At 43.2% G+C, this 27783-nt stretch overlaps 2 protein-coding genes across 9 annotated transcripts in view; both read left to right on the top strand.

The window, feature by feature from the left end:
* LOC134401297 (protocadherin gamma-C5-like) overlaps positions 1 to 27783 on the top strand; it is a 298584-nt gene that overhangs the window by 51745 nt on the left and 219056 nt on the right. Inside the window, exons 1-2 of one of the 8 annotated variants that reach the window (XM_063130088.1) lie at positions 7016 to 9620; positions 10101 to 10108. The exons of 3 other annotated variants lie outside the window; for them this stretch is intronic. In XM_063130088.1, coding sequence (XP_062986158.1) covers positions 7196 to 9620; positions 10101 to 10108 — 2433 coding nt within the window. In that variant the 5' untranslated portion in view covers positions 7016 to 7195. Of the gene's footprint in view, positions 1 to 7015; positions 9621 to 10100; positions 10109 to 20236; positions 20294 to 21742; positions 22009 to 22151; positions 24226 to 27783 lie in introns of those variants that run through there. 4 more of the 8 variants (XM_063130076.1, XM_063130097.1, XM_063130096.1 and 1 more) reach the window with 4 other exon arrangements.
* LOC134401218 (protocadherin gamma-B5-like) lies at positions 17847 to 20236 on the top strand (the record flags this gene model as incomplete). The annotated part of the gene is made up of 1 exon (XM_063129969.1): positions 17847 to 20236. A coding segment is annotated over exon 1 (2373 nt), but the record flags the coding sequence as incomplete, so codon positions are not given.

The raw sequence follows: 27783 nt of genomic DNA, 5'->3' as shown, positions 1-27783 counted from the left end.
GCTAAAATATCTGCCATTGAAATCAATGAGATTTTAAAGTGCTTACGTTTGGCTATATGTTGATTTAATTTAGATTTATACAGATGCACAGAGAATTTCACGTTATGCATTGAAAGTGTAGTCAGGTCAGGAGTTGTGTACCAACATATATACCAATATATATTGCATCAAAGTAAATAAAGTTTGCTTAATGTTAGTCACTTCCAATCCCAGTGACAGCCATTTGGAGGCATACTTTCAAATAATGTTGTGTTATCGCTCAGTTCAGTCTGTCATGTCTACATCTGATGTTTTAAAAAGTGTCCCATATTCCCTGCCTGCATTCTTAGCGGAAAATCATTCTTCTTCATCTGCCCTCAAAATTAAGAAAAATCTCCCACCCCTCAACAGGTCCATATTAAACTTCATCTAACAATACCTCCCAAACTACATGAAATTTTGGAACACAACCCAGACAAATGCATACAATCCTCATCCCCATTAATTTAAATGCAAGAAATGTGAGTTTCTGAACTCTTGTATCATGGCTGTGGGGAAATGGGTAGGCTTTCTCCTCATGACCACTTCCTCCTTTTTCCTTTTAAAGAGCAATATGGCACTTGTGTGACAAAGCAGAGGCGGGGATAGTGGTGGTGATTCATATAATCTCACAGGCTGCTTGTGACAGCCCCACATTCCTAATTTGTAATGAGAATGCAAGTGAGGAAGAGAATCACCTTTGACCAACATAAAATTGTAGTTTGAGTGTTTGGATTCCTAGTGTCAGAGGAGCAAACAGTTTCTCCCACAAGGGTTACAACTTGTACCAGAAGAAAAATCTGTATAATGCTGTAGAGCTCACAAGAAAACTATAAAAGATTTCAGTCTTTTAGATATGCAGAGCAAAAGTTCAATGTAACTTTGTAAGTCAATGGTATAGCTTTAATCATATAAGATTTTATTGCAATAATGTTATTATAATTTGTATTGTTTTACTCTAAGCCCTCACAAAAGCCTGGACTGGCAGATTTATTAAAAACAAACAAAGAAGAACAAACGTCCAGTTCCGCCTAAAAGATGCTTTGCCATAGCAGAGGGAGGTACTGATGGTGACCATAACCAGCTGTCAAGGTTTGTTTTGGATCAGCATCTGAATTGATAACAGAATCTGGCCAGGAGGGATTTATTTATTTATTTATTTATTTATTACATTTTTATACCGCCCAATAGCCAAAGCTCTCTGGGCGGTTCACAAAAATTAAAACCACAATAAAACAACCAACAGGCTAAAAGCACAATGAGGTCAGTATCCTGGCAGAAGCCAGAGGCACGTAGTCTAAGACAATACAACAGCAGATTCCTAAAACAGCAGCTTGTGGACAAATGAGTCAGAGGTTTGTAATGTGCTGCCCAAGCAGTCAGTCAGGTTGCTCAGCGGCTGTTGCAGCAGCAGCAGCTAAGCATGTCAACCTGGCAGGCCCATCCCTCACTAAGAGACAAAATGCTGAAACTGAGGAGCAAACCATGGGCCTGAAACGTTATACAACCATGTGGAGCTGCATTGGGTCCTTGAGTCATCTGACCGCCTGAGTCAGCTGATCAGTTTGAAGTACATATATCTTGACTTCAGCAAAGCTTTTGACAAAGTGCCCCATGACATTCTGATTAACAAACTAGCTAAAAGTGGGCTAGATGGAACAACTATTAGGTGGATTCACAGTTGGCTACAGAATTGGACTCAAAGAGTACTTATCAATGGAACCTTCTCAAACTGGGGAGAGGCAACGAGTGGGGTGCTGCAGGGCTCAGTCCTGGGCCCAGTGCTCTTCAACATTTTTATAATGATTTGGACGAGGAGGTGCAGGGAATGCTGATCAAATTTGCAGATGACTCAAAATTGGGTGGGATAGCTAATACCCTGGAAGACAGAAACAAACTTCAAAGTGATCTTGATAGGCTGGAGTGCTGGGCTGAAAACAACAGGATGAAATTTAATAGGGATAAATGCCAAGTTCTACATTTAGGAAATAGAAACCAAATGCACAGTTACAAGATGGGGGACACTTGGCTCAGCAATACTACAAACGAGAAAGATCTTGGAATTGTTGTAGATCATAAGCTGAATATGAGCCAACAGTGCGATATGGCTGTAAGAAAGGCCAATGCTATTTTGGGCTGCATTAATAGAAGTATAGCTTCCAAATCACGTGAGGTACTGGTTCCTCTCTATTTGGCCCTGGTTAGGCCTCATCTAGAGTATTGTTTCCAGTTCTGGGCTCCACAATTCAAGAAGGATGCAGACAAGCTGGAGCGTGTTTAGAGGAGGGCAACCAGGATGATCAGGGGTCTGGAAACAAAGCCCTATGAAGAGAGACTGAAAGAACTGGGCATGTTTAGCCTGGAGAAGAGAAGATTGAGGGGAGACATGATAGCACTCTTCAAATACTTCAAAGGTTGTCACACGTAGGCATGTGCTCCGCTCCGATTAGGAGTGGAGAAGCAGTAGCGGATTGGCCTGCTCCGCCTTACCCAGAGGCGGAGTAGAAGCGGGCCGCGGACCCCTAGAAGTAAGGCGAAGAGAAGCGACCATTTTTCGGAGCTCCTAGTTCAGGCTGAGCGCTCCGGTCGCCATCTTGAAAACATTTCGCCATAGGATTGCATTGCAGGAAATAATCGCGGATAACTAGGTTGTTTTTGAAGCTATCGTTCTGGAAATTCTTGTGCACAGAGAGTCGTGGATGGGGGTCATTTTGAGACTACTCTCACCTCTCTGCGTCGTGTGGGTCGCGTGCTATATTTTTTAAAAAATCGGGTCAACAAACAGGGACAGCGCGGCTCAAACGGCGGTTTTCGGCTTTTCGCCCATAGGATTGCATTGCGGGAAAGAATCGGGGATAACTGGGTTGATTTTTAAGCTATCATTCTGAAAATTCTTGTGCACAGAGAGTCGTGGATGGGGGTCATTTTGAGACTACTCTCAGCTCTCTGCGTGGTGCGGGTCACGCGCTAGAATTTTTAAAAAAATCGGCGGGAAAAATACCTTTTTCAAAGGGCTGAGGGGCAGAGTCAGCTCCCGGTCATGATCACATGATCCCAAAGTTAGAGGAGGGCATAGGCAAAATGGGTAACTTGGGATTCTGGGAAACTTCTCTTTCTTAATCTGAACGGACTTTTCCCAGTGTTTTTTTAACACAGTAGCCCCACCAAATGCACAAACACAACCTGAAATCATATACTAAGCCAATAATAAGAGAGCACTGCTACCCACCCTAACTTTGGGGAACAACTGAAAAGATGTGGTGCAAGGGGATGAGCTCCCCTAGGGCATCTCATTGTGGACGTGCCCCCACTCTCTCCTGTACTGGAAGGCCATCAGAGCCTTCCAAAGAGAGTAAAACGGTGGAGCAATGCCTATCATGAGTCGAAGTGAGCATTTACTTCTTAGTGGTGGAGCGATGCCTATTATGAGTTGAAGTGAGCGTTTACTTCTCAAGTTCTTCTCAGAGCTGTTGGTGAAGCAATGGCTTTCTTGAGCTGAACTGGCAGCTGCTTCCCTCTCCCCCGGGCACGTCCCCCTATTACTGGTAAAAGACAGATATAGCCTTTTTAAAAAAAGTTCTTCTTGTTGTTTATTCAGCAACACTGCTGCTTTTAATTCCACCCCTCCTTCGTTTATTTATTTATTTATTTATTCCATTTTATATGCATTACTGGCTTATCCTTGGCTCACTTCCTTATGCCCCCAGAAATGTCTGCTGCCTGCCTGCCTGCCTTCCCTCTCTCCTCCCCTGCCCGCCTTGCAGGGATATTGTGTGTGTCTGGCTTTGCCTCAGGGGAGAAGTCCTTCCTGCGCTCACTTGGAGTTTTGGAAGTTCCAAATCCATTTTTCAAGTGTGGAAGAAGATTCATAGGTTTATCTCTACTCCCCAATTCATGGCATGTTGGGATTTCCTTTGAAATGGCCCCATTGAGAGGTCTGCAGGTTTAAGCCCTGCCAAAAAACAGGGGATGATGGGACTGCCTTGAGTCTCGGCGTGCGTATGTATACCTGGATAAGCTTTCATGGTGGCGAGTTTGAGGTTTCTAACGTGCAAATTGACGGAGCTATGGAAAGGGGTGTGAATGGGGTGCCTGATTTTCAAAAATTCCCCAAAAATCAGGGGATGATGGGATTGCCTTGAAACTTGGCGTCCATGTGGACACATGGATAAGCTATCATGGTGCCGAGTTTGAGGTTTCTAACGTGCAAATTGACAGAGCTATGGAAAGGGGTGTGAACGGGGTGCCCAATATTCAAAAATTCCCCAAAAATCAGGGGATGATGGGATTGGCTTGAAACTTGGCATGCGTGTGTATACCCCCATGAGGTGTCATGGTGCCAAACGTGAGGTTTCTAACTTGAACAGAAAAAATGTTGTTTACTTTTTTAGCTTTCAATGCAACCCTATGGGGGGGAAAACGGAGCTCCGATCCGGATCTGGAGCTCCGAGCGGAGCGGAGCGGAAGTGGGCGGAGCGGGGGCGGGGCGAAGCGGCCCACTCCAAAAATCGCGGATCTGCAAGTGAAGCGGAGCGGGGGGTCCGTGCACACCCCTAGTCACACAGAGGAGGGCCAGGATCTCTTCTCGATCCTCCCATAGTGCAGGACAAGGAATAACGGGCTCAAGTTAAAGGAAGCCAGATTCCAGCTGGACATCAGGAAAAACTTCCTGACTGTTAGAGCAGTGCGATGGTGGAATCAGTTACCTAGGGAGGTTGTGGGCTCTCCCACACTAGAGGCCTTCAAGAGGCAGCTGGACAACCATCTGTCAGGGATGCTTTAGGGTGGATTCCTGCATTGAGCAAGGGGTTGGACTCGATGGCCTTTAGGCCCCTTCCAACTCTGCTATTCTATGATTCTATGATTCTATGATACTCTCCTTAGGTGGAGTTTCTGAGCAACAGAGTTCAACTGTCTTTGCGCCCACAGTAATGAGGAATAAACGGGCCTGGTCATTTGTGCCTTGGATTCAAGACCTCTGGGGCCAAAACAGAATATTTGTTGTCGCAAATGATCCTGCCTATTCTTTAAGATGGACCATGGAGATTCTTTTGTATGTTGTGACCTATATGGGATATATTGTCAGGTGTGGATGAAAGGGCCTTCCATGAGGTAGCACCCAGGTTATGGAACTCCTTGCACTGAAAAAATCTGTCTGGCCTTCTTCCTGGAAGTATTTCATTGCCTGCTCAGCTGAATACATTTTTTGTTTAATTCTGGCAGGCATTAATCCTAGCTGGAGTTTGATTATCCCTTAACCTTTGCATAGATTTTCTTTACCTGTTTGTTATTAATTATTGTTTTAAAATTGTATTCGATTGTGAAGTGTTAGCTGCCTTGGGCATTTTTAAAAAATCAGAAATATGGGATAGAAATATTTCTACGGATTAATATTTTTACAAATTTTCTTCAACAGGAACATTGTGAGGTGTTTAAAAGACCCATAGGATGCAAATCTGTGCAACATTTGACTATTCAAATTTATATTTATATATACACAATATAAAATAATTACTAGGATTTATTTAAATTTCACAGAAGGCAAAGCCAACCAATTAATTTCTCAACCAAAGAGTCTCTCTCTCTCTCTCTCTCTCTCTCTCTCTCTGTGTGTGTGTGTGTGTGTGTGTCAAAATGCTTGGTGGGAGGAATGGAGGCTGAGGAGTAGGGCAGGGGAAATAGAGGAAAAGGAGGCAAGGAGGATGATTAGGAAGAAAGGAAGTTGGAAGGAAGGAACAGGCAGGCTTTGGGGTGGGGTTGCAGCACGTGGGGAGAGGAGGGTTAATCCTTCTCTCCCAGGCTTCAATCCCCATTGAAAATGCCCCCCTGCATGGCCATTACCGTGAGAAAAAGGAAACCTTCATTGGCACTAATGCGGAATAGATTCATGGCCAAGCGCCCCCGCCCCCCACAAGTCTCAGGCCTAGCAACATCCCTGATCTCTAAGCCTGACTGTGGTAGATTTGTGGGAGTGAATATTATTTTATCTGAGGCCAATTCATTATAATGTGTAAAATCCAGATTTACATGCTTGCTCTTCATCCAAAAGAACTCTGCTAAATTCTTCTTTACAGATTTGGAGACAATGTCACAACTGCAGCATTCTTTTAAAATGTTCTGGGATGGATTCTGGGCAGTATCAGGTGTTACAAAGGAATAGCAACAGAAAAATATGAGTGACATTTCTTTCTTTCTTTCTTTCTTTCTTTCTTTCTTTCTTTCTTTCTTTCTTTCTGTTTCCTGCGTATGTACATGCATCATTTGACCCATGAGAACTCATGCATCTTTCCACAGTGGAGAAGGCACAGGTTCCCATTTAACACATTACAGAGACTGAGGGGTCCTTTCAACAGCTTACCCTAGCCAATGTGGGAATTGCTTCCCATGCATGGATCCTGCACAGCTGGGATAACTTTTAAATGGTACATATTGGTTGGGCCAAATCCAGGAAAGGGGTGCAGCTCAGTCACCAAAACTAACAGCTGTCAAAGTCCATTGATGGAGTCATTCTAGGAGTATACAGGAATACAACAAAAATCCAGAGGGGTCTAGGACAAATTATTATAGTTTTTTTCCCAACTCAGTGGAGATGTAAAGGATTAAATTCTGTGACTTCTGAATGTAGTAGTGTGACAAGTATGGTAGCCTCAATATTCTATACAACTGCAATTTCAAAATCTCAACACCAAACTGTATTTCTACCAGAATTGATATCTTCGTTATCCCTCGATGGCCTGGATATAACTCATAGTACGTTGGAATTCTCTATTCCTTTAATCTGGTACTAACCCTGGCTATAACTAATAAAACATGTCAGTTTCGCTTACTGGCTTTAATGAAAACTGAAATGACAAAGAAAAAAAGTTGAGATTTATAACACCAAATATATTCCAAAATGAGCCTTCTGCAGTTTTGGATTAAGCCTCTGGGTGTCGCTGTTCACCAATAAGGAATAACACTGAAAGATCCAGTGCTATTACACACAAGCACACAAAAACTGAGACCAGGCTGGCTGACAGCATAGTGAAGCAGAGATACATTTTGTTTAGAAAGAAATTAGTTCCAATATATTTTGAACTGAAAGCAGGAGCAACATAAGTGAAACACCAGCAACCAGTAATTATTGGCATAAAAACGTTTGAACCAAAACCAGTGCCCTTTATCCTTCTTCAAGAGCATGGAAAGACCTCGGAGCTCACGGAGCTGCAAACAGGGAATCCTCCAGTACCTTATCATGGCGTTTGCTTGGAAGGCAGTTTCTGGGCAGATCCACTATTCCATTCCTGAAGAGATGCATAAAGGCTCTTTTGTGGGGAATATTGCAAAGGACCTGGGAATGGATGGCAAGCAGTTTTCAGACCACGGACTCCGCATTGTTCCCAATACAGGTATGATTCAGTATTTTGCTTTGAATTTCAACAATGGCCATTTGCAAACTTCTCAGAGAATTGACAGAGAGGAAATCTGTGGAACAGGAGAGAAGTGCATGTTAAAGTTCCAGGTTTTTATTGAAAGTAAATTAAAGCTTTATGGAATTGGAGTGGAAATCACAGATACAAATGATAATGCTCCCCAATTTCTATCAAAGGATTGGAAAATGAAAATCCTTGAGACATCTACACCCGGAGAGTGTTTTCTTCTTCCCAAGGCTCAGGATCCAGATCTGGGGATAAATTCTGTACAGAGCTACCAACTCACAGGCAGTAACTATTTTTCTCTGGTGCTCCAAGTAGAAAATGATGTTAGACATGCTGAGCTGGTACTGGAAAAACCTCTGGACAGGGAAGAACAATCAGTTCATGATCTAATCCTGACAGCTACTGATGGAGGAGATCCCGTCCGATCGGGTACTGTGCAAATCCAAGTCATTGTTCTAGATGCAAATGACAATGCACCAGTTTTCAGCCAACTTATCTATCAAGTGAGTGTCAAAGAGAATATTCCCATATGGTCCACAATAGCGACAATAAGAGCCACTGATCTGGATGATGGAATCTATGGAGAAGTAAAATACTCTTTTGAGGAAATCACAACAAAGAATTCCCAAATGTTTCTCCTTAATTCCACAACAGGAGAAATTATCCTTTTGGGCAGCCTGGACTTTGAAGCATCATCTTTATATGAAATTGAGTTGCAAGCCATGGATGGGGGAGGACTGAGTGACAGATCGAAAGTTGTGATCTCTGTTACAGACTTGAATGACAATGCACCTGCATTAGCTATGACTTTTGTAATCAATTCTGTCCCTGAGAACTCACCAACTGGAACTGTCATTGCCATTTTAAATGTACAAGACAGAGATTCAGGTGTGAACGGGGAGGTCACGTGCTCAATTCCCCCAAACCTCCCATTTCAACTGAAGAAAACAATTGACGATTTTTACACTATAGTGACAGACAGAGCCCTTGACAGGGAACAGGTGGCAGCGTACAGTATCCCTGTTACAGCAACAGATGATGGGACGCCAGTGCTACTTACAACTGAGATTATTTCACTCCAGGTGTTAGACACAAATGATAACCCTCCATTCTTTGTAGAATCAACCTACAGCTTTTATCTCTTAGAAAATAACTCAAGAGGATCCCTGATCTTCTCCTTAAAAGCCAATGATGCAGACTGGGAGGAGAATGCCAGAATATTGTATTCCATCATCGAAGACCAGACGAGTAACTCCCTTCTCTCCTCCTACCTGTCCATTAACTCTGAGACTGGGGTTGTCTATGCCTTGAGCTCCTTTGATTATGAAGACTTTCGAGAGATCCAGTTCCAGGTCAAGGCCCAGGATGGAGGCTCCCCACCTCTCAGCTCCAATGTCTCAGTGACTCTCTTCATCCTGGACCAGAACGACAATGCTCCTGAAATCTTGTACCCCTCCCCTCCCACTGATGGCTCCACTGGGATAGAGCTGGCCCCTCGCTCCTCCGAGCCAGGTTACCTGGTCACTAAGGTGGTGGCAGTGGATGCGGATGCTGGCCAGAATGCCTGGCTCTCCTACCAGCTGACCAAGGCCACTGAGCCAGGGCTCTTCACCGTGGGACTCCACACTGGAGAGATCAGGACAGCCCGGTTCTTTCTGGAGAAAGACACCCTTAAGCAAACTCTTGTGGTGTTAGTGAAGGACAATGGACAGCCACCTCTTTCTGCCTCAGTCACTGTCACCATAGTGCTGGCTGACAATATCCCAGATATCCTCTCAGATCTTAGCAGCATCTCAGCTCCTGTAGATCCACAGTCTGACCTCACCTTCTACATGGTGCTTGCAGTGGCTTTTGTCTCCTGCTTGTTCTTCACCTTCCTCCTTGGGTTACTGGCCATCAGATTACACAAGTGGAGAACTTCACAGCTACTTGACAATGGAAGTGTGAATTTCAGTGGTGTCCCTGTCTCACAATTTGTGGGTATTGATGGAGTCCGAGCATTTCTTCAGTCTTATTGCCATGAGGTTTCTCTGACCACAGGCTCTAGGAAGAGCCAGTTTAATACTTCCAAAGCAAATTATTCAGGTAAACTGAGGAATCAACAAACCTGTAAGGCAAAGGATCATATCCTATCTGATGAAGATTTAAATTTGAGCAATGGGGATCTAATCATAGTCCAGGTGAGCAAACACTTTAAAATAAAATAAAATGTTTTCTTTCCATAGTATATGTTTGAATTAATATCAGAATTTATTTCCTGTCTGTTTGTGCTCTCTGGTGATTTTCAGAATAATGTCATTCTTCCGTCTGTTCCTTTGGGCTCCTTCATTAACGTGTCGCTCAGTATTCATCAGTGAAGCTATTCTTTCAATTACTGTAGGTCTAGTTACTTCGGCCCTATTCAGAAGACAACTTAAACCATGGCTTTAACCATGGTGAATAAAGCTTTTTGCTAAAGCCGTGGTTTAAGGTGTCTTCTGAACAGGGCCAACAAGTGGTAAACCTTGACCAGCAGTCACTTCAGACTGCTGGTGAAGATTCACATAATACAGGGCTCCTTTATATAAAAAACTATTTCCCTTCACATATAAAACTGCCAGTCTTTATGAAGATCAGGTCATTAGGAACTCAAAAATTTGGAGGGAAATTGAATGGTAAGAACAGCTCTGTGAATTAGTTTATTAGTTGTATCCAGATAAAAGTGAGAAAATCTGCTTGAAATAAAGTGGAAATGGTTTAGAGATTATTGGAACATCAGGAAAAAAAGGTACCGGATATAACTGGCTTTTACTATTGTAAATACAAGTCAAGTAATAATGGGACATGTCTCAGTTTGCTTTGCTTTTCTGTGTTATTTCTTATAAATAAAAATGAACAATACATATGTATAGAGATTTTCATAATTTCATAGTATGTCTGTACCGAGTGAAATACAGATTGCAAATGATGTAAGATATTGTACTTTTATTATTTTTATTAGTTTACTTATTACATTTCTATACTGTTCAATAGTCAAAGCTCCCTGGGTGATTTACAAAATATTATATGGTATAGAAATTAATAAAATGTAACATTAAAAAAATAAAATAACACAATGAAAATAAAATAATAACTAGCAGAAAGCTCTAAAAGAACTAACACAGGTTTTTTTTTTGGGGGGGGGGGGAACTGAATGACTAAAAAGCCTGGAAAAATCAAATGTCTTCACCTGACTCTAAAAATACAACATAGGCACCAGGTGAGCCTCTCTGGGGAGGGTGTTCCACAACCATGGTGCCACTGCTGAAAAGGTCATCTCCTCAGTAGCTACCTATCTCACTCATTTATTGGGGTTACCTGGAAGAGGTCTTTCAAGATGGTCTTAGGATCCAAGCAGATACTTACGGGAGGAGACATAGTCAACATAGTAGTTTTAGTCCAAGGCAGAATTTACACACAAGCTCCTTTCATTTCTGAGACACTGCTGTAATGATATTTTTCTGAAACACAATTGTTGCTCTATGGGTACACATAACTGCAGTATCCACTGTGTTTATAATGCAATGAAATGCCATATTCCAATGCATAGTGTTGTAATTGTAGGAGAAGCCACCTTTAGCATGTGTGTTTATAGTGAACGTATACCACAAGCCACAATATAGTGCAGCAATTGCAGGAGAAGTGGGAGATCATGCTGACATTTCAAGGTTGTTGTTTTTCTTTCAGAAGTCCAGTAAATACATGCACAACTGCACAGCTTCAAGAATGCAGATTTTAAAATAAAGATTGCGCAATTATTTATTTATTAAATTTTTTATCACCCAATAGCCGAAGCTCTCTCAGTTATGCAAAGCTGCACAGCTGTGCATATGTGTACTAAAAATAACCACCCTTCCTCCAATTATAATGGCTAACCAACTGCCCCAGTCAGGAAATGGAATACAACTAGGGATGTTGTGGGAGTCCAAGAAGGGATGGAATCCCCCCCCCTGCTCCCACTTGGCCTCCCGGACTCCAGTCCATGAACCGCTGCATTTACCTGACTTGGTGGGTTCTGAGCTGCCATTTGTCCTGCTCTCATCTCACTTCTTACCCCACCTTTTTGCATTTTATTTTGGTGTGTGGAAAGTCTGGATTGTTTTCCCCTCTCGTTTTTTTCCATTGTTGGGTGTGTGTGCTAATAGAGCCTTGAAGATGGAAGGGGACAGTGGGGTGGTTCTCCTTCTCCAGCACGGTCGTCGTAGTGACTTGTTAGTCAGTTGAATGGACTTTTTAGTGCTCCAACTGCCGCTCCCATTGCCCGGAGCCTAGATGAAACTGCTAGATAAAGCCAGAGCGGGGCGGGGGAAGAGGCCATGCCCATCAGAGTACCACAACCAATGAACTGGAAGAGGAAGAAGAAGGGGCGGGGTGGAATGGAAGAGCAAGGAACCATGAAAGGGGCCATGTGTGAGGGAGCTCTTGCAACGCTTATGAAACGGGTAAAAAAAACTCGGAGACAAACCAGAGGGGAAAAAGATAGGTGTGATGGAGCCCTAAACCTTCATTAAAGAAGGCTGAAGTTTGAGCAAGCTAAAGCACCTGCAAGTTCACCCCTCCCAGGACTGGAGTGCAGGAGTGTAACACAGGTGTTTGAAGTGGGATTGGTGTTTCCTGGAAAAGGAAGTGTGAGCCAAGGTGTACCTGTGCAAGAATGGAGAATAGAGACAGAGGCCTTGAAGCAGCAGAACTGGCAGCACATAGAGGCCCCACGGCAGCTTGGTAGAAGCCTCAAGGCCAATTTGGAAACCCAGCTGAAGCCGAGGCTGGAGGCTTCACACCAGGATATCAAAGCCAGCCTTGTTGGACCATCAACTACAAGGAGTTAAGCTTAGAAGCCCAGCTACAGGACTCCCAATCTGAATTGGCAAGGAAAATTGAGGAGGTAGATGGGAGATTGAATAACCTGGATTCTAAGATCTTTGAATCAGTACCTGACAGTCAAAAAGCTTTGGTCAATTTGGAGCTGGCCAACCAACAGGAAAATGAAAAGTTTCACAAGAAGTTGCTGGAACTGGAAAGAAGGCTACAGGAGGTAAAGCAAGAGTGGCAGCCCACCATGGGAGTGAAAGCCTTGGCAGACCGGGAGCCAGTAACCTCGAGTAAGAATCTCCCGGTTGTGGATTCTCTACCCCGAGAGAAGGGAGCAGGTCCCTTCAGCAGGAGTAGTTCAGAAACCCACACTTTATGATGACAAAACTCCTGGGAAGCCTATCTTTCCCAGTTTGAAATAATTTCCCAGATAAATAGGAGTGACCAGATACAAAAAAGAGGGCAGAGCTCCTGCAGCTTTAACTGTTGTGATAGAGAGGGAATTTCACCAGGTGCTGTATGCATACAAATGACACCTCCTGAAATTCCCTTTTCTATCCAACTGTTCAAGATACAGAAGTCCTGTCCTCTTTTCCATATGGCCACCCTACTGCCAGCAGAAGGAACAGTTTTTCCTGCTAGCAGAAAAAAATGGAGAGAATTTTTTTTTTCTGCTTCCCCCTATAACACCACCGCACTGAGTAAGTAAAGAGGCGAGAGAGATTCATGGGTTGGCAGGGCAAGTAGTAATTCCAATATTCTTGCAAAGAAGAAAAAAGAAAGAGGAATTCTGCTCCCCCTGGGCACTGTTTGAAGGAAGGAAACATTTTATCCCATCTCCATTTTATATTTAGCCATGTGAGAGGAATGGCAGGGGGAAGAGACTACCCATTTGAGGGGCGTGGAAAGAGAAGTAGGTTTTCATACACAAAAGTAATATTTATTTTATTTGTCTCAGTGAATGAATATATAACATGTTTTCTATCCTCCTGCATGGCTGTTCTACATTGACATAAAGAGATCAGTTTGGAGATGAATCTTAACATTAGAGCTAATTTGCTAATGAGTTCATCCAGGCAGCACCAATCAGAAGAAATACATCCAGCGTGGAAGAATCCTAGCAGTGCATATCCTGAATGTATTTCTTCTGGTTGGTGTTTTGTTTAGTTATCTACCCTTCAGTGCTCCCTCTGGTTAGCTATACTACATTTATTTTAATTCATAAGAAGAGTTTGTGTATTTTTATCTTGGGCTTCAATTTGGATGATATATTGTATAGGACTATGGATAGTGGGTTAGTGTGTAAAGTATTAAAATATAATTAAAATGTAATATTTTTGTTGAGTATTGGTTATTTTAATATGTAGCTTTAAACATTCTGGGATCCATTGTTGATGAAAGATGGTTCCCAGCAATAAAAATATATACATAAATGTTAGGGCTGTGCTCCACCCCATTTCGGGTTGTAGAAGCGGGAGCAGAGCGACCTGCTTCACCTCCGCCAAAGGTGGAAGCAAAGCGGGTTGGGGGGCAGCAGAGCGATGCAGAACGGTTCTTTTATTTGCGGAGCGCTCCCCGTGTTTTCAGGGATCCACCCGCCATTTTGGAATTTTTTCCCCATAGGATGGCATTGGGTGAAAAATCGCCTATAACTTCTTTGTTTTAAAGCTAGATCCATGAAAATTACTGTGCTTAGACATTGATGATTGGGGGTAATTTGTGTTGATTTTCAGAATTTTTCGTTGTGCTGTTTTCTTGCAATTAATTTTTGTTGAATGGGTAAAATGGGAGGGGGAAACCTATTTTTTTTTAACGTTGATTGACAGGTTCATCTCCCAATTGTGATAAGTGATCAGCCTATGTGAAGCATCCTCCAATCCCAATGTTGGAGGGGGGAATAAGCAAAACAGGATACTTAGTAACTTTTCTTTCTTTGTCTTTGGCTCGGACTTTTTTCAGTTTGTAGTGGATTGGTGAAGCAGTAGCCCCAGAAAACTCTCACACACAACCTTAAATAAAATAACAGATAGGCAACACAGCACTGCAAGGTACCCACCATAACCTTGGCGAACAACTGAATAGATATGGTGCAAGTGGATGATGTGCTGTATGGCATGTGGATGTGCCCAGTGCCCATTGCCCTTGAGCGTCATCAGAACCATCCAAAGGGGAACCAGTGGAAGGAAGCCAATGATTTGCACGAGTTGATGTGTGATGTGGCTTCTCAAAGGCAGGTACCTAGACAGGACTGGCCGAATGACTGGTGGCACAGTCCACTGTTCCACTGGGCACGTCCACTTTCCCCTTACTGGTAATAAAGTCAGACAGCGTTTTTGTTCTAACTCTTCTTGTTGTTGTGATTATTAGTATTAGTATTGTTATTGTTATTAAAATTATTGGCTGGGCATACCCTGGAGTGTGTGAACTGTGACTGAGGGGTGTGTGGGGGGGTGCATCTTGAAAAACCAACGTGTTATAGCACTTTGAAATGAGTGGATGGCATGAAAGAAATTAAGTATTTAGAAGTATTGCGACCCAAGCGTGGCAACGCAAGGTCTGAGTTGTTTATCCCATGAACAGCTATGTGCTGTACGCTCACCCAGTTTAATAATTTTCTATCTTGAAGTTCCCTGTGTTCATTTTTGACGTGGTTACCTGAGAGGAAGATTCTGATTTAGGTTTAATTTTAAAAATTCACCCAAAATCAGGGCATGATTGGATTTCCTTCAAAATGGGCATGAATAAGGATCTATGTGGAAGCTCTCCTGGTGCCCTGGTGCATGTGTGTATCTGGAAAAATGACAGAGATACATGCATTTCTGTAAATGGGGGGTCTTTTAAAAATTCACCAAAAATCAGAGCATGATCCGATTTCCTTCAAAGTGGCCATGCCTAAGGATCTATTTAGAAGCTCTCCTGGTGCCCATTTTCATGTTTCTAACTTGAACACTAAAAAAATTATAGGCATTTTACATTTTCAATGCAAGTCTATGGGGGAAAGGCGGAGATCTGGATCTGGATCCACCACGAAGCGGAGCGGACTGGAGGCAGATTGTCCCAAAGCAGAGCAGATCTGATCCAAAAGTTGCGAATCGGGATCCAGAGCGGATCAGGGGGTCCGTGCACAGCCCTAAACAATGTAAACAAATAAGCCTAGCTGCCCTTTTCCAAGTTTAACCCCATGCCCCTCCCCCACAAAAAAACCTGAGAAGTCTACACCCCTAATGATTTGATAGATATAACTGTAACTTAGTGGGATGACTCCCATGGCAGGAATACAGCAATCAAATGATATAACTTGTTCAAAAAGAACAGAAGAAATACATATTCCTGCACAGAAATACAGGAGGATGAGCCTGGTGGCCCCATTAAGATCATCTGGATTAATATAAATGGGGCAAGGAATAAAAGGAGCATGATAGAGTCTACTACTGACCACCCAATGAAGGAGAAGATGAGGATGAACCTTTTGATAAGCGAATTGCCAGTGTTTCAAGGAAGTATGATGTAGTAGTAATGGGGGACTTTAATTACCCCGATATATGTTGGGAGACAGATTCTGCCAAATGTGGTCCCTCCAAGAAATTCCAAATGTGTGTGGTTGATAACTTTCTCCTACAGAAAGTGGAGAAAGGAACTAGAGGATTGGCTTTCCTTGACTTGATACTGACCAATAGGAATGACTTAGTGGATAAAGTGGATTTTGCCTACAGGCAGTTATGGAATCTCTGGGGGAAGTGACCACGTCATACTTGAGTTCTTGATTTTAAAGGAAGCAAAAGCTGAGTGTAGCCATATGTGCATTCTGCAGCTTTCTGATTCATGCAGCTTTTCTCGTCAAAAAAATGGGGGGGATTTTGCCTACAGGCATCTGTGTGCAATGTGTTATACCATGTGTCTCAAACTGTGGGGAGGTAACCAGTGGGGTACCACAGGGCCCAGTCCTGGGCCCAGTCCTCTTCAACATTTTTATTAATGATTTGGACGAGGAGGTGCAGGGAACGCTGATCAAATTTGCAGATGACACAAAATTGGGTGGGATAGCTAATACCCTGGAACAAAGAAACAAACTTCAAAGTGATCTTGATAGGCTGGAGTACTGAGCTGAAAACAACAGAATTAAATTTAGTAGGGATGAATGCCAAGTTCTACACCAAGGAAAAAGAAATCAAATGCAGTTACAAGATGGGGGATACTTGGCTCAGCATTACTACAAACAAGAAGGATCTTGGAATTGTTGTAGATCACAAGCTGAATATGAGCCAACAGTGTGATGTGGGTGCAAAAAAGCAAATGTTATTTTGGACTGAATTAATAGAAGTGTAGCTTCCAAATGCACAAGGTACTGGTTCCCCTCTACTCAGAAATGGTTAGGACTCATCTAGAGTACTGCGTCCAGTTCTGGACACCACATTTTAAGAAGGATGCAGACAAGCTGGAGGGAGTTCCATGGAGGGCAACGAGGATGATCATGGGTCTGGAAACTAAGCCCTATGAAAGAGCTGTGTATGTTTAGCCTTGAGAAGAGACGATTGATGGGAGACATGATAGTACTCTTCAAATACTTGAAAGATTATCACACAGAGGAGGGTCAGGATCTCTTCTTGATCATCCCAGAGTGCAGGACACAGAATAATTAGTTAAAGTAACAGGAAGCCAGATTCTGGCTGCACATCAAGAAAAACCTCCTGACTCTTAGAGCAGTACAACAATGGAACCAATTACTTAGGGAGGTTGTGGGCTCTCCCACAATAGAGGCATACAATAGGCAGCTGGACAGCCACATGTCAGGGATGCTTTAAGGTGGATTCCTGCATTGAACAGGGGGTTGGACTCGATGGCCTTACAGGCCCCTTCCAACTCTGCTATTCAGTAATTCTATGATAAATAGAATGTTGGAAGGGGCCAGCATCCTCTTCTCCACTTCATAAACAGTATAGATGATTACATGTATGAATGAACTGGTACATGTGCTGTAGAACAGAGGCTGTAGAAATGGCACAAAGACATTCAACCTTTGGCAGGCATACGCATTAGAAACCTCTCTTCTCTATTTTTTCTCATCGTGTTGTTGTTTTTAGATGTAATAAAAATGACATAAAATAGGATGGGGATAAAACGTGGACACCACTGGCCTGCATACTGAATAGCTGGACTTTTATTATAGTGTAACTAAATTAAGTATATAGCATCTACTCAGCAAAACACACTGAAATGAAGCTGGATAAGCATGGAAGAAAGTTTTTTTTTTAAAAAAAAATGAACCTATTACCTTTGAAATAAAATGCAGAATAGACTTATAAGAAATATGGTCAGCAGTTCAGCATGTGGACTCAGAGTGTCGCTGTTGGACAACAAGGGAGCAGCCATGGATTAGCAATTGAGGCTCTTGAAGCAATCTCCCCTCTATTACATTTCAGCAGATCAGTAAGGAGATGCAGCTGAACATTTAATTTTGAAAAGCTAGTCCAGAAAGAAAAGCTCTAAATTTCCAAAGGACCTGCTAAAAAGAACTACATATTTCTAGCATCTTACTAGAAAGAACTGGGAGCCTTGAAAATCCAAGTGGAAGTGGAGGAAAGAAAAGAGGACAGGCAATGACAACGATGGAAGGAGGGCTCACACGGAGAACAAGAGAAGCCATCAGAAGGCAAGTGCTGTTTCTGTTCCTATTCTGGTCTCCATTCTGCTGGGTGGTATCTGAGCAGGTCCACTATTCAGTTCCAGAGGAAACAGAGAAGGACTCCTTTGTGGGGAACCTTGCTAAGGATTTGGGACTGGATGTCAGAGAGCTGTCAAAACGCAAGCTTGGTATCTCTTCAGGAAAGCAATACTTTGCTTTGAATGAACAAAATGGCAACCTGTATGTGAAGGACAGGATAGACCGGGAAGAGATTTGTGGAAAATCATCTACGTGTGTCATAAAATTAGAAGTTGTAGCTCAAGATCCTTTGAATATTTTCCATGTAAATGTTTTTATCCAAGACATTAATGATAATGCCCCACATTTCCAGACAGAAAATATTAATCTTAAATTGAGTGAGTCTAATTTGCCAGGAGCTCGATTTTTTCTTGGAAATGCTGAAGATGAGGACATTGGAATCAACTCCCTCCAAAATTATCATTTGAGCCCAACTCCATATTTTAAGCTAGAAATTCAAGAGAGCAAAGATGGTGGCAAATATGCAGAATTAATATTGCAAGATCAACTGGACAGGGAAAAGAAACACACACACCATATGGTCCTTAAAGCAGTAGATGGAGGAGATCCAGTAAAAACTGGGACTGCCAATATACGAGTAAATATTACTGATATAAATGACAATCCTCCTATCTTCTCCCAGTCAACCTACAAGGTAAGCTTGAAAGAGAATGCACCCAGAGGAACATCTGTGCTTCAAGTTAAAGCTTCTGACAGCGATGAAGGGTCAAATGCTGAAATCACATATACTATCAGCAAAATCCAAGATACCGCCCAGAAGAAATTTCATCTGGACCCCAGAAATGGAACAATGACACTTATGGAAAGTATCGATTTTGAGGACAGAAGAAACTATGCGATGATAATACAGGCAAGTGATGGAGGTGGATTGGTGGCACATTGCAATGTGGAGATTGAGGTTCTTGATGAGAACGACAATGCTCCAGATGTGATCCTTACCTCTGTGTCCAGTCCAGTCCCAGAAGGTGCTGCTCCTGGAGGTGTGATTGCTCTCATCAAAGTTCATGATACAGATTCTGGAGAGAATGGGGAAGTCACTTGTCATCTGGGAGAACTGGTACCATTCCAGATAGTCTCATCTTCAGATAACTACTTCAAGCTGCTCATAGAAGGTCCGCTTGACAGAGAAAGGACCCCGGAGTATAATATTACAATCACAGCCACAGACAAAGGCACACCTCCTCTCTCCACACACAAAACCATCTCAATACAGATCTCAGATATCAATGATAATCCTCCCACCTTTGGAACATCTTCCTATACCGCCTACTTTCCAGAGAACAACCCATCTGGAGCTTCCATTTTCCACGTCAAGGCCTCTGACCCAGATCTGGAACGCAATGCCCAAATCACTTACTCCATTCTCAAGAGCAACATTGAGGATCTGCCTCTGTCCTCCTATATCTCCATTAACTCTGAGACTGGAAGCCTCTATGCTCAGCGCTCCTTCGACTATGAGCAATTCAGGGAGTTTCAGATCCAAGTGAAGGCCCAAGATGGAGGCTCCCCACCCCTCAGTAGCAGCGCCACGGTGAGAGTGTGTGTGTTGGACAGGAATGATAACACTCCCCAGATCCTGTACCCATCCCAAGCAGCGGAGGGTTCATCTTTCTTTGAGATGGTGCCTCGGTCAGCTGAGCCAGGTTATCTCGTGACGAAGGTGGTGGCGGTGGATGCTGACTCTGGGCACAATGCTTGGCTCTCTTTCCACCTCCTGCAGGCCACCGAGCCCTCCCTCTTCACTATCGGCTCCCACACAGGAGAGGTCCAAACAGCCCGGGAGCTACTTGAGAGAGATGCTGTGAAGCAGAGGCTGGTCATCATGGTGAAGGATAGTGGACTTCCTCCTCTCTCAGCCACTGTGACTCTGAACATGGTGTTTGCTGAGAACTTTCAGGAGGCTCTCCCAGAAATGAATTCCCAACCTGATGACACAGTGTCTCAGCCCGATGTACAGTTCTATTTGGTATTGGCATTGGCTCTAGTGTCCTTTCTGTTCCTAGTGACGGTGATATTGACCATCATGATGAAACTTCGAAGGTCAAAGAATCCCCCTTTCCTTCAGTGTTTTATTCCTGATCCTCATTCAAAGGCTGGTGCCATATTCCCACCAAATTATGAGGATGGGACCTTGCCGTATTCCTACCAGGTCTGTCTGTCCTCTGAATCGAGGAGGAATGAGTTGACTTTCCTGCAACCCAGTGTCCAGGTAGCAGGGAATATCCTTTGCAATGGCAAATCGGACATTTCTTTGATGTTCAATGAGAATGGGCATTCGTATACTGAAAAGGTGACTGAAGGCACGGTGAGTTTCATTTTCTTTTCTGTATGCAGTAATTTTAATGTAATCACTCTTTTGATGGTTTCAGTAAAAATTCCGGGTGTCAACCCAGATAATCTTTTGCCTTTATCTCATGCCACATGGCCATTGAGGTGGGATGAGAGGTAGTGCTGAACCACTACCACTCTGTAGCAAGTGAAGGGGAGGCCTTTAGCAGTGCTTAAGAGGCAGAATTGTCGGTAGAGGAGGCTGGATCTGAGTCATGTCGATGCCGATTGGCTTATCTTGTATTCTGGTAAACCTATGGGAAAGTGGGGTGCTGAAATCACTGGGCCACATGGCATGGGGAGGGGGGGAGCTCATTTTTCTCTGTTTAACTTATTAATGTAACTGAATATGTAGCTATTTCAGTGTTTTGTCTCTAAAGTTTTGAGAATAACCCGACTTGGTTCTTTTGTAAGAAAGATTTGGCTACAGAGTTGTTGTGACAGATGGAGATTAGGCCGTGGGGCTGATGGAAAGAACTCAAGGTGTGACTGGGTGGAACGTGGAGCACCCTGAATTCTGCAGGGCGGCCACATCTCCTGCTTAAGGAGCAAGAAGGCCCATCAGTTGTAAAGGTGCTTCTCAGGTCCATGCTGGCTACAGAACCAAGTTGTCCCATATTCAGATGATGCTCATCCCACCCAGTGAAGCACACCAAACAAGAAAATGCACTAGTATTACAGTAAGGCACTGTATGATTGTTATATAACCCCAATCCAGACTTAATGGCCAATGAAGGGGTGCAATGAGGAATATGTGTCTCTCTTTGGGTCTTTCATAGATACATAAAAATTTGTCTCTTCCTGACTGTTAGAGCAGTACGCCAATAGAACCAGTTACGTAGGGGGGTTGTGGGCTCTCCCACACTAGAGGCCTTCAAGAGGCAGCTGGACAACCATCTGTCAGGGATGCTTTAGGGTGGATTCCTGCATTGAGCAGGGGGTTTGTCTCGATGGCCTTATAGGCCCCTCCCAACTCCACTCTTCTATGATTCTATGATTCTCTCTGGGTCTTTTATAGATACATGTAGATATGCCATGAATCATTCATTAAGCATCCTAACTTCTGATCATTTGAGAAACAAAAGCAGTCAAGCCCTTACTTAGCCTGAGTGGGTAAATCTTGATGGGGGAAAACAGTGGACATGGATAATATATACAGGAGCCTTCAAGCTGTATTTGCATTTTGGCAGTTCTCTTCCTACAAGGGATGGGATATTATCCCCACTTTTTTGGTTTAGGTCTAATGTGATAAAATGTAATTTAATATTTGAAAGTGGTCTTGTGCAGTTTGGGGTTGATCCTCTGGGTGTCACTGTTCACCAATAAGGAAGAGAAAGGAAAACTCTCCAGCCCATCCCGTGTTGCTCAAAATCACTGAAAGAACAGGCGGACTGATGTGATAGAAGCACTTTCGCTTAGGAAAATTGAAAATTGGATACATTTCTTTTGAGCCAGGACCAGTGCCCTTTATCCTGCTGCAAGACCATGGAAGACACTCGGAGGCCACGGAGCTGCAAACAGGGAATCCTCCAATGCCTCATCGTGATGTTTGCTTGGAAGGCAGTTTCTGGGCAGATCCACTATTCCATTCCTGAAGAGATGCATAAAGGCTCTTTTGTGGGGAATATTGCAAAGGACCTGAGAATGGATGGCAAGCAGCTTTCAGACCACGGACTTCGCATTGTTCCCAATGTAGGTATGATTCAGTATTTTGCTTTGAATGTCAACAATGGCCACTTGCAAACCTCTGAGAGAATTGACAGAGAGAAAATCTGTGGAGAGGCAGAGAAATGCATTTTAACGTTTCAGGTTCTTCTTGAAAGTAAATTAAAGCTTTATGGAGTTGAAGTAGAAATCACAGACTTAAATGATAATGCTCCCCACTTCCCTGTAGGGGAACAGGTTATGAAAATTAGTGAAGCATCTACAATAGGAACTCTATTTCCTCTTCCTGAAGCGCAAGATCCAGACCTGGGGATAAATTCTATACAGAGTTACCAACTCACAGGCAGTGGCCATTTTTCTCTGGATGTGCAGATAGGACCAAATGGTATCAGAAATACTGAGCTTGTATTGGAAAAACCTCTGGACAGAGAGGAGCAGTCAGCTTATGATCTAATTCTCACAGCTACTGATGGAGGCGATCCTGTCCGATCTGGCACTGCGCAAATCAAAGTCAAAGTTCTGGATGCAAATGACAATGCACCAGTTTTTACCCAACCTGTCTATGAAGTGAGTGTCAAAGAGAATATTCCTAAAGGATCCACCATAGTTACCATAAGTGCCACTGATCTAGACGAGGGAATCAATGGAGAGGTGAAATACTCCCTCAAAAAACCGACAGCACTTGATTTCCCAATGTTTCTCCTTAATTCCACAACGGGTGAGATTACTCTCACAGGCAACCTTGATTATGAGGAATCCTCTTTCTATGAATTTGAAGTACAAGCCATGGATGGTGGAGGGCTGAGTGACAGATCCAAAGTTGTGGTCTCTGTTACAGACTTGAATGATAACACACCTGAATTAGCAATTACCTTTGCCAACAATGCCATTCTCGAAAATTCACCACCCGGAACTGTCATTGCCATTTTAAATGTACGAGACAGAGATTCCGGCGTCAACGGGGTGGTCACATGCACAGTCCCCAACATCCTCCCTTTCCAGCTGAAGAAGTCAATTGATAACTTTTACAGTTTGGTGACACATGATGCCCTTGACAGAGAAGAGGTGTCAGCCTTCAATATTACTGTCACCGTTAGTGACCATGGAATGCCTCCTCTTTCTACGGCCACAGTAATTGCACTACACATTTTAGACACAAATGACAACCCACCGCTTTTTGAAGAACGAGATTATACTTTCTACTCGGCTGAGAATAACCCAAGAGGATCCCTGATCTTCTCCTTAAAAGCCAATGATGCAGACTGGGAGGAGAATGCCAGAATATTGTATTCCATCATCGAAGACCAGACGAGTAACTCCCTTCTCTCCTCCTACCTGTCCATTAACTCTGAGACTGGGGTTGTCTATGCCTTGAGCTCCTTTGATTATGAAGACTTTCGAGAGATCCAGTTCCAGGTCAAGGCCCAGGATGGAGGCTCCCCACCTCTCAGCTCCAATGTCTCAGTGACTCTCTTCATCCTGGACCAGAACGACAATGCTCCTGAAATCTTGTACCCCTCCCCTCCCACCGATGGCTCCACTGGGATAGAGCTAGCGCCTCACTCCTCCGAGCCGGGTTACCTGGTCACTAAGGTGGTGGCAGTGGATGCGGATGCTGGCCAGAATGCCTGGCTCTCCTACCAGCTGACCAAGGCCACTGAGCCAGGGCTCTTCACCGTGGGACTCCACACTGGAGAGATCAGGACAGCTCGTTTTTTTCTGGAGAAAGACACCCTTAAGCAAACGCTTGTGGTGTTAGTGAAGGACAATGGACAGCCACCTCTTTCTGCCTCAGTCACTGTCACCATAGTGCTGGCTGACAACATCCCAGAAATCCTCTCAGATCTTAGCAGCATCTCAGCTCCTGTAGATCCCCAGTCTGACCTCACCTTCTACCTGGTGATTGCAGTGGCCTTTGTCTCCTGCCTGTTCTTCACCTTCCTCCTTGCGTTATTGGCAGTCAGACTTCACAGGTGGAGAACTTCACAGCTGTTTGATTCAGGGAGTTTGAAATTCAGTAGTGTCCCTGTCTCACAGTTTGTGGGTATTGATGGAGTCCGAGCCTTTCTTCACTCTTACTGCCATGAGGTTTCTCTGACCGCAGACTCTAGGAAGAGCCAGTTTAATATTTCTAAGGCAAATTATTCCAATACGCTGAGCAAACCTCAGAGTTGTGAGGTATCTGATTCTATGCTATCCAGTGAAGATTTAAATTTGAAAAACGGTGACCCGATCTTAATCCAGGTGAGCCAATGATTTTAGATGAATTATGTTTTCATTTGATCTTATATGTCCTTATTTATCTTGTCAGAAATTTCACATATCTGTGGTGGTTTACAAAACTGTCTTGATTCTGCTTCACAAAGCACGTTTTCTTTTTCTTTCCCCCCATTTTCCCTTCCCTTGTTTGATGTAGAGCTAGATATTACTATATAACGGCAGGGTTGTTTATTTTCAGTGGCTGCAGTCCTATATCCCCTCTGTCTTTTGGCCATAAACCCTATTGAACTCAAATGGATTTTCTTTTAGATAGACTTGTATAGAATTCCGTTGTTGCTCACATTGCATCACAGGATCTTCCCAAATCATATGCTATTTTCTTTCATTGCACTACTTACATGTACTGTTATATTGCCCAGTTGTAAAGTGATCTCATTACCTTTTTATGTCATTTAAAAAAGTAATACCATGCAACTGCTATATTATGAGCACAATCCATCATTATGTCCCCTTGATTTTAATGGTAGAGTTAAGTGGACACTTGTTTTTCCCATTGAAATCAATTAGATTTAAAAGTGCTTAACTTGGCTGTGTTGGTTTAATTTACATTTATACTGATCTAGAGAAATTTCACATTATACTTTGAATAATAATAATAATAATAATAATAATAATAATAATAATAATAATAATAATAATTCCTTACCCACCTCTCTATTTTGATCAAGGCGGGGAACAACAGTAAATATAAAATATGTAAACTGAATTAAAACATAATATACATTGTTAAAAAAATCCTAAAAACATTCTAAAAACATCCTAAAATTCTTCTGGATAGGCCTGCCAGAAGAAAACAGTCTTTATAGCTTTCTTGATTGCTAGTAGACTGTTAAGTTGACGAATCTCCTCTAGCAGGCCATTCCACAGTCTGGGAGCAGCAGAAGAGAAGGTCCTCTGGGTAATACCTGTCAATCTAACTTTGACTGACTGAAGTAGATTCTTCCCAGATAACCTAAGTATGCGGGGCGGATTGTATGGGAGAAGGCGATCTCACAGGTAGCCTGGACCCAAACCATGTATATTAACCAACACTTTATATTTCGCCCAGAAACTAATTGGCAGCCAGTGAAGAGATTTTAAAACTTTTGTAATGTGGTCCCCCTTAGGTGTGGCTTCTATATTTTGAACTAGTTGAAGTTTCCGAACTAGGCAGAGAGGTAGAGCACATTTCAGAATTCAAGCCTCGAAGCTACCAGCGTGTGCACTACCGTCTTTAGGTCTTCCAATTCTAGGAAGTGGCACAGCTGGCGTATCAGCTGAAGCTGATCGTAGGCACTCCTGGCTGTCACATCTATCTGGGCTGTCATTTGGAGCGATGGATCGAGAAGCACCTCCAAGCAGCGAATGCAGTCTTTCAGGGGGAGTGTAACCCCATCCAGAACTGGTTGACACACCTCCAAACCCAGGTTGTGGCCTTTGACAGTAAGCACCTCCGTCTTGTCTAGATTCAACTTCAGGTTGTTTTTCCTCATCCAGCCCATTACCGCCTCCAAGCATTCATTCAGAGGAGACACACTATCCTTAGCTGACGCTGTTGTCGAAGGCATAGAGAAATATATTGAAACAGTGGTCAGGTCATACTGCATGGAAATAAATAAAATAAATAAGGCTTGCATAATGTTAGGTACCTTGTAGTTTGTTAATTTGATTTTTATTTATTTATTTATTTATTTATTACATTTCTATACCGCCCAATAGCCGGAGCTCTCTGGGCAGATTTAGTTTGGTATATCTTATTTAGTGCATTGCAAATTGTTACTGTTTTATGCTGGGTCCAATGGAAGATCTGAATGTAAGTCCACTTACTTAAAAAATATGAAAAGCCCTGTTTGATTAGTTAAAAGTCCCATCTAGTCTAGCATGATGTTTCCAACTGTGGCCAAAGTGCCTAGATGCCTCCAGAAAGCCCACAAACAGAACTTGAAGGCAATGCTCTTTCTCTGTTCTTCGACAGGCATTTGGAGGCATACTTTCAAATGATATTGTGTTATTGCCCAATTCAGTCTCTCATGTCTATCGGTCTGTCATGTCTACATTTCATGTTTTAAAAAGTGCCCTTACCTTCTGCCCACATTCTTAGGGGAAAAGAATTATTTTTCCATTTCCCTCAATGTTAAGAACAGTCTCCCATCCCAGGTGTAAAGTAAATCCCATTGATTTCAACTTCTAATGTGACCTGCTGCCCCTTGGTCTGTGCTTGGAGGGAAGAGAAATGGTATGGGGGGGGGCTGGAAAGCTTTCCCCTCTTTCTTCGCCCTTTTCCTAAGGAGGAGCTACAGTGGGAGGGAGCCTCCAGGCAGGGTTAAGAGAATGGCTGTAGCCTAGGCAACATGTATTAAAATCATAGGTAGGGATTCTTTGTATTCCTTGCCCCCCCCCACCGTTTCTCTCCCCTCCAAGCACAGACCAAGGGGCAGCAGGTCACATTAGCAGTTGAAATCAATGGGATTTACTTTTGAGTAAAGTAAATCCCCTAACCCTGCCTGGAGGCTCCCTCCCTGTGTGGCTCCTCCTTAGGAAAAGGTCACAGAAAGAGGGGAAATCTTCCCAGCCCCCCCTCCATTTCTCTTTCCTGCCCCCTTTTGTCTCAGATATAGGGGGGTGTCAGGCCGAACTCCCAGCCGAAGAGAGGGGAGGATGAGCAGCCACGAAGCAAGTGGTGTTAAACTGATCATGGCTCCTTCAGAAGTGGTGGTGGTGTGCGTGTGTGCTTGCTTGCATCTTCAAGTTCATGAACTATAGATGTTCTGGTTCCCTTACTCAAGTAAATCCCATTGATTTCAACTGCTAACATCACATGCTGGCTTACCTTTGCGGAAAGCTCATTGAACAAAGAGAGTCTTCCTTCTGAGTAAACACATATAGAACAATGCCCATACACATGCAGATCATGGAAGGGGAGGGAGGTTTTTGGACAGCATGAATGGAGGGGGTGTTGTCCAACTTACAATAACCAATAAACTGTAGGGGGAGGTACAAAGGAGATCAATGGGCGAGGCCACGGTGAAAATAGCAACGGGTGAGTGAACCTCAGCAGGGTAACGGCAATGCGCTACAAGAGAGGTGTAAGTTTGCAAGTTTTCATACGGTATATAAGCACTATATAAACGAAGTAGGATAATTCGAGGGAGAACCACAAAAAAGGGTACGTGGGATGGGCAGCAAATCACTATGATGTGCAAGTGTTTTGTTTTGTTTTCATTTTTTACACACACCTCCTTGAAAAACTAATAGCTAGCAATAAAAAGGGCAACAATTGGGGTACTTAGTTGTAGAGATAGTTACAATCACAAACTTATCCACAACCTCAACCATCCATAGTGTTCCATGCTGAATTATTTCCAATTCAGGGTTATAGTTGCTTACAAACTGACAAAGGAGGTGGCTCTTGTGTTCCTCTTGTGTGATTAGAGAAAAACAAAATAAGGTGTGCTGATATGATGCTGGAAAGACCTCTGGCCAGGGAGGTGCAATCAATTTATGATCTAGCCCTTACAGCTGCTGATACCCATAAGGTCTGGC

This window comes from Elgaria multicarinata, chromosome 7, assembly GCF_023053635.1.
Source record: "Elgaria multicarinata webbii isolate HBS135686 ecotype San Diego chromosome 7, rElgMul1.1.pri, whole genome shotgun sequence".
Classification (NCBI taxonomy): Eukaryota; Metazoa; Chordata; class Lepidosauria; order Squamata; family Anguidae; genus Elgaria; species Elgaria multicarinata.
The sequence above is the reverse complement of the archived record's forward strand: the minus strand, read 5'-3'. Positions and strand labels throughout refer to the sequence as shown.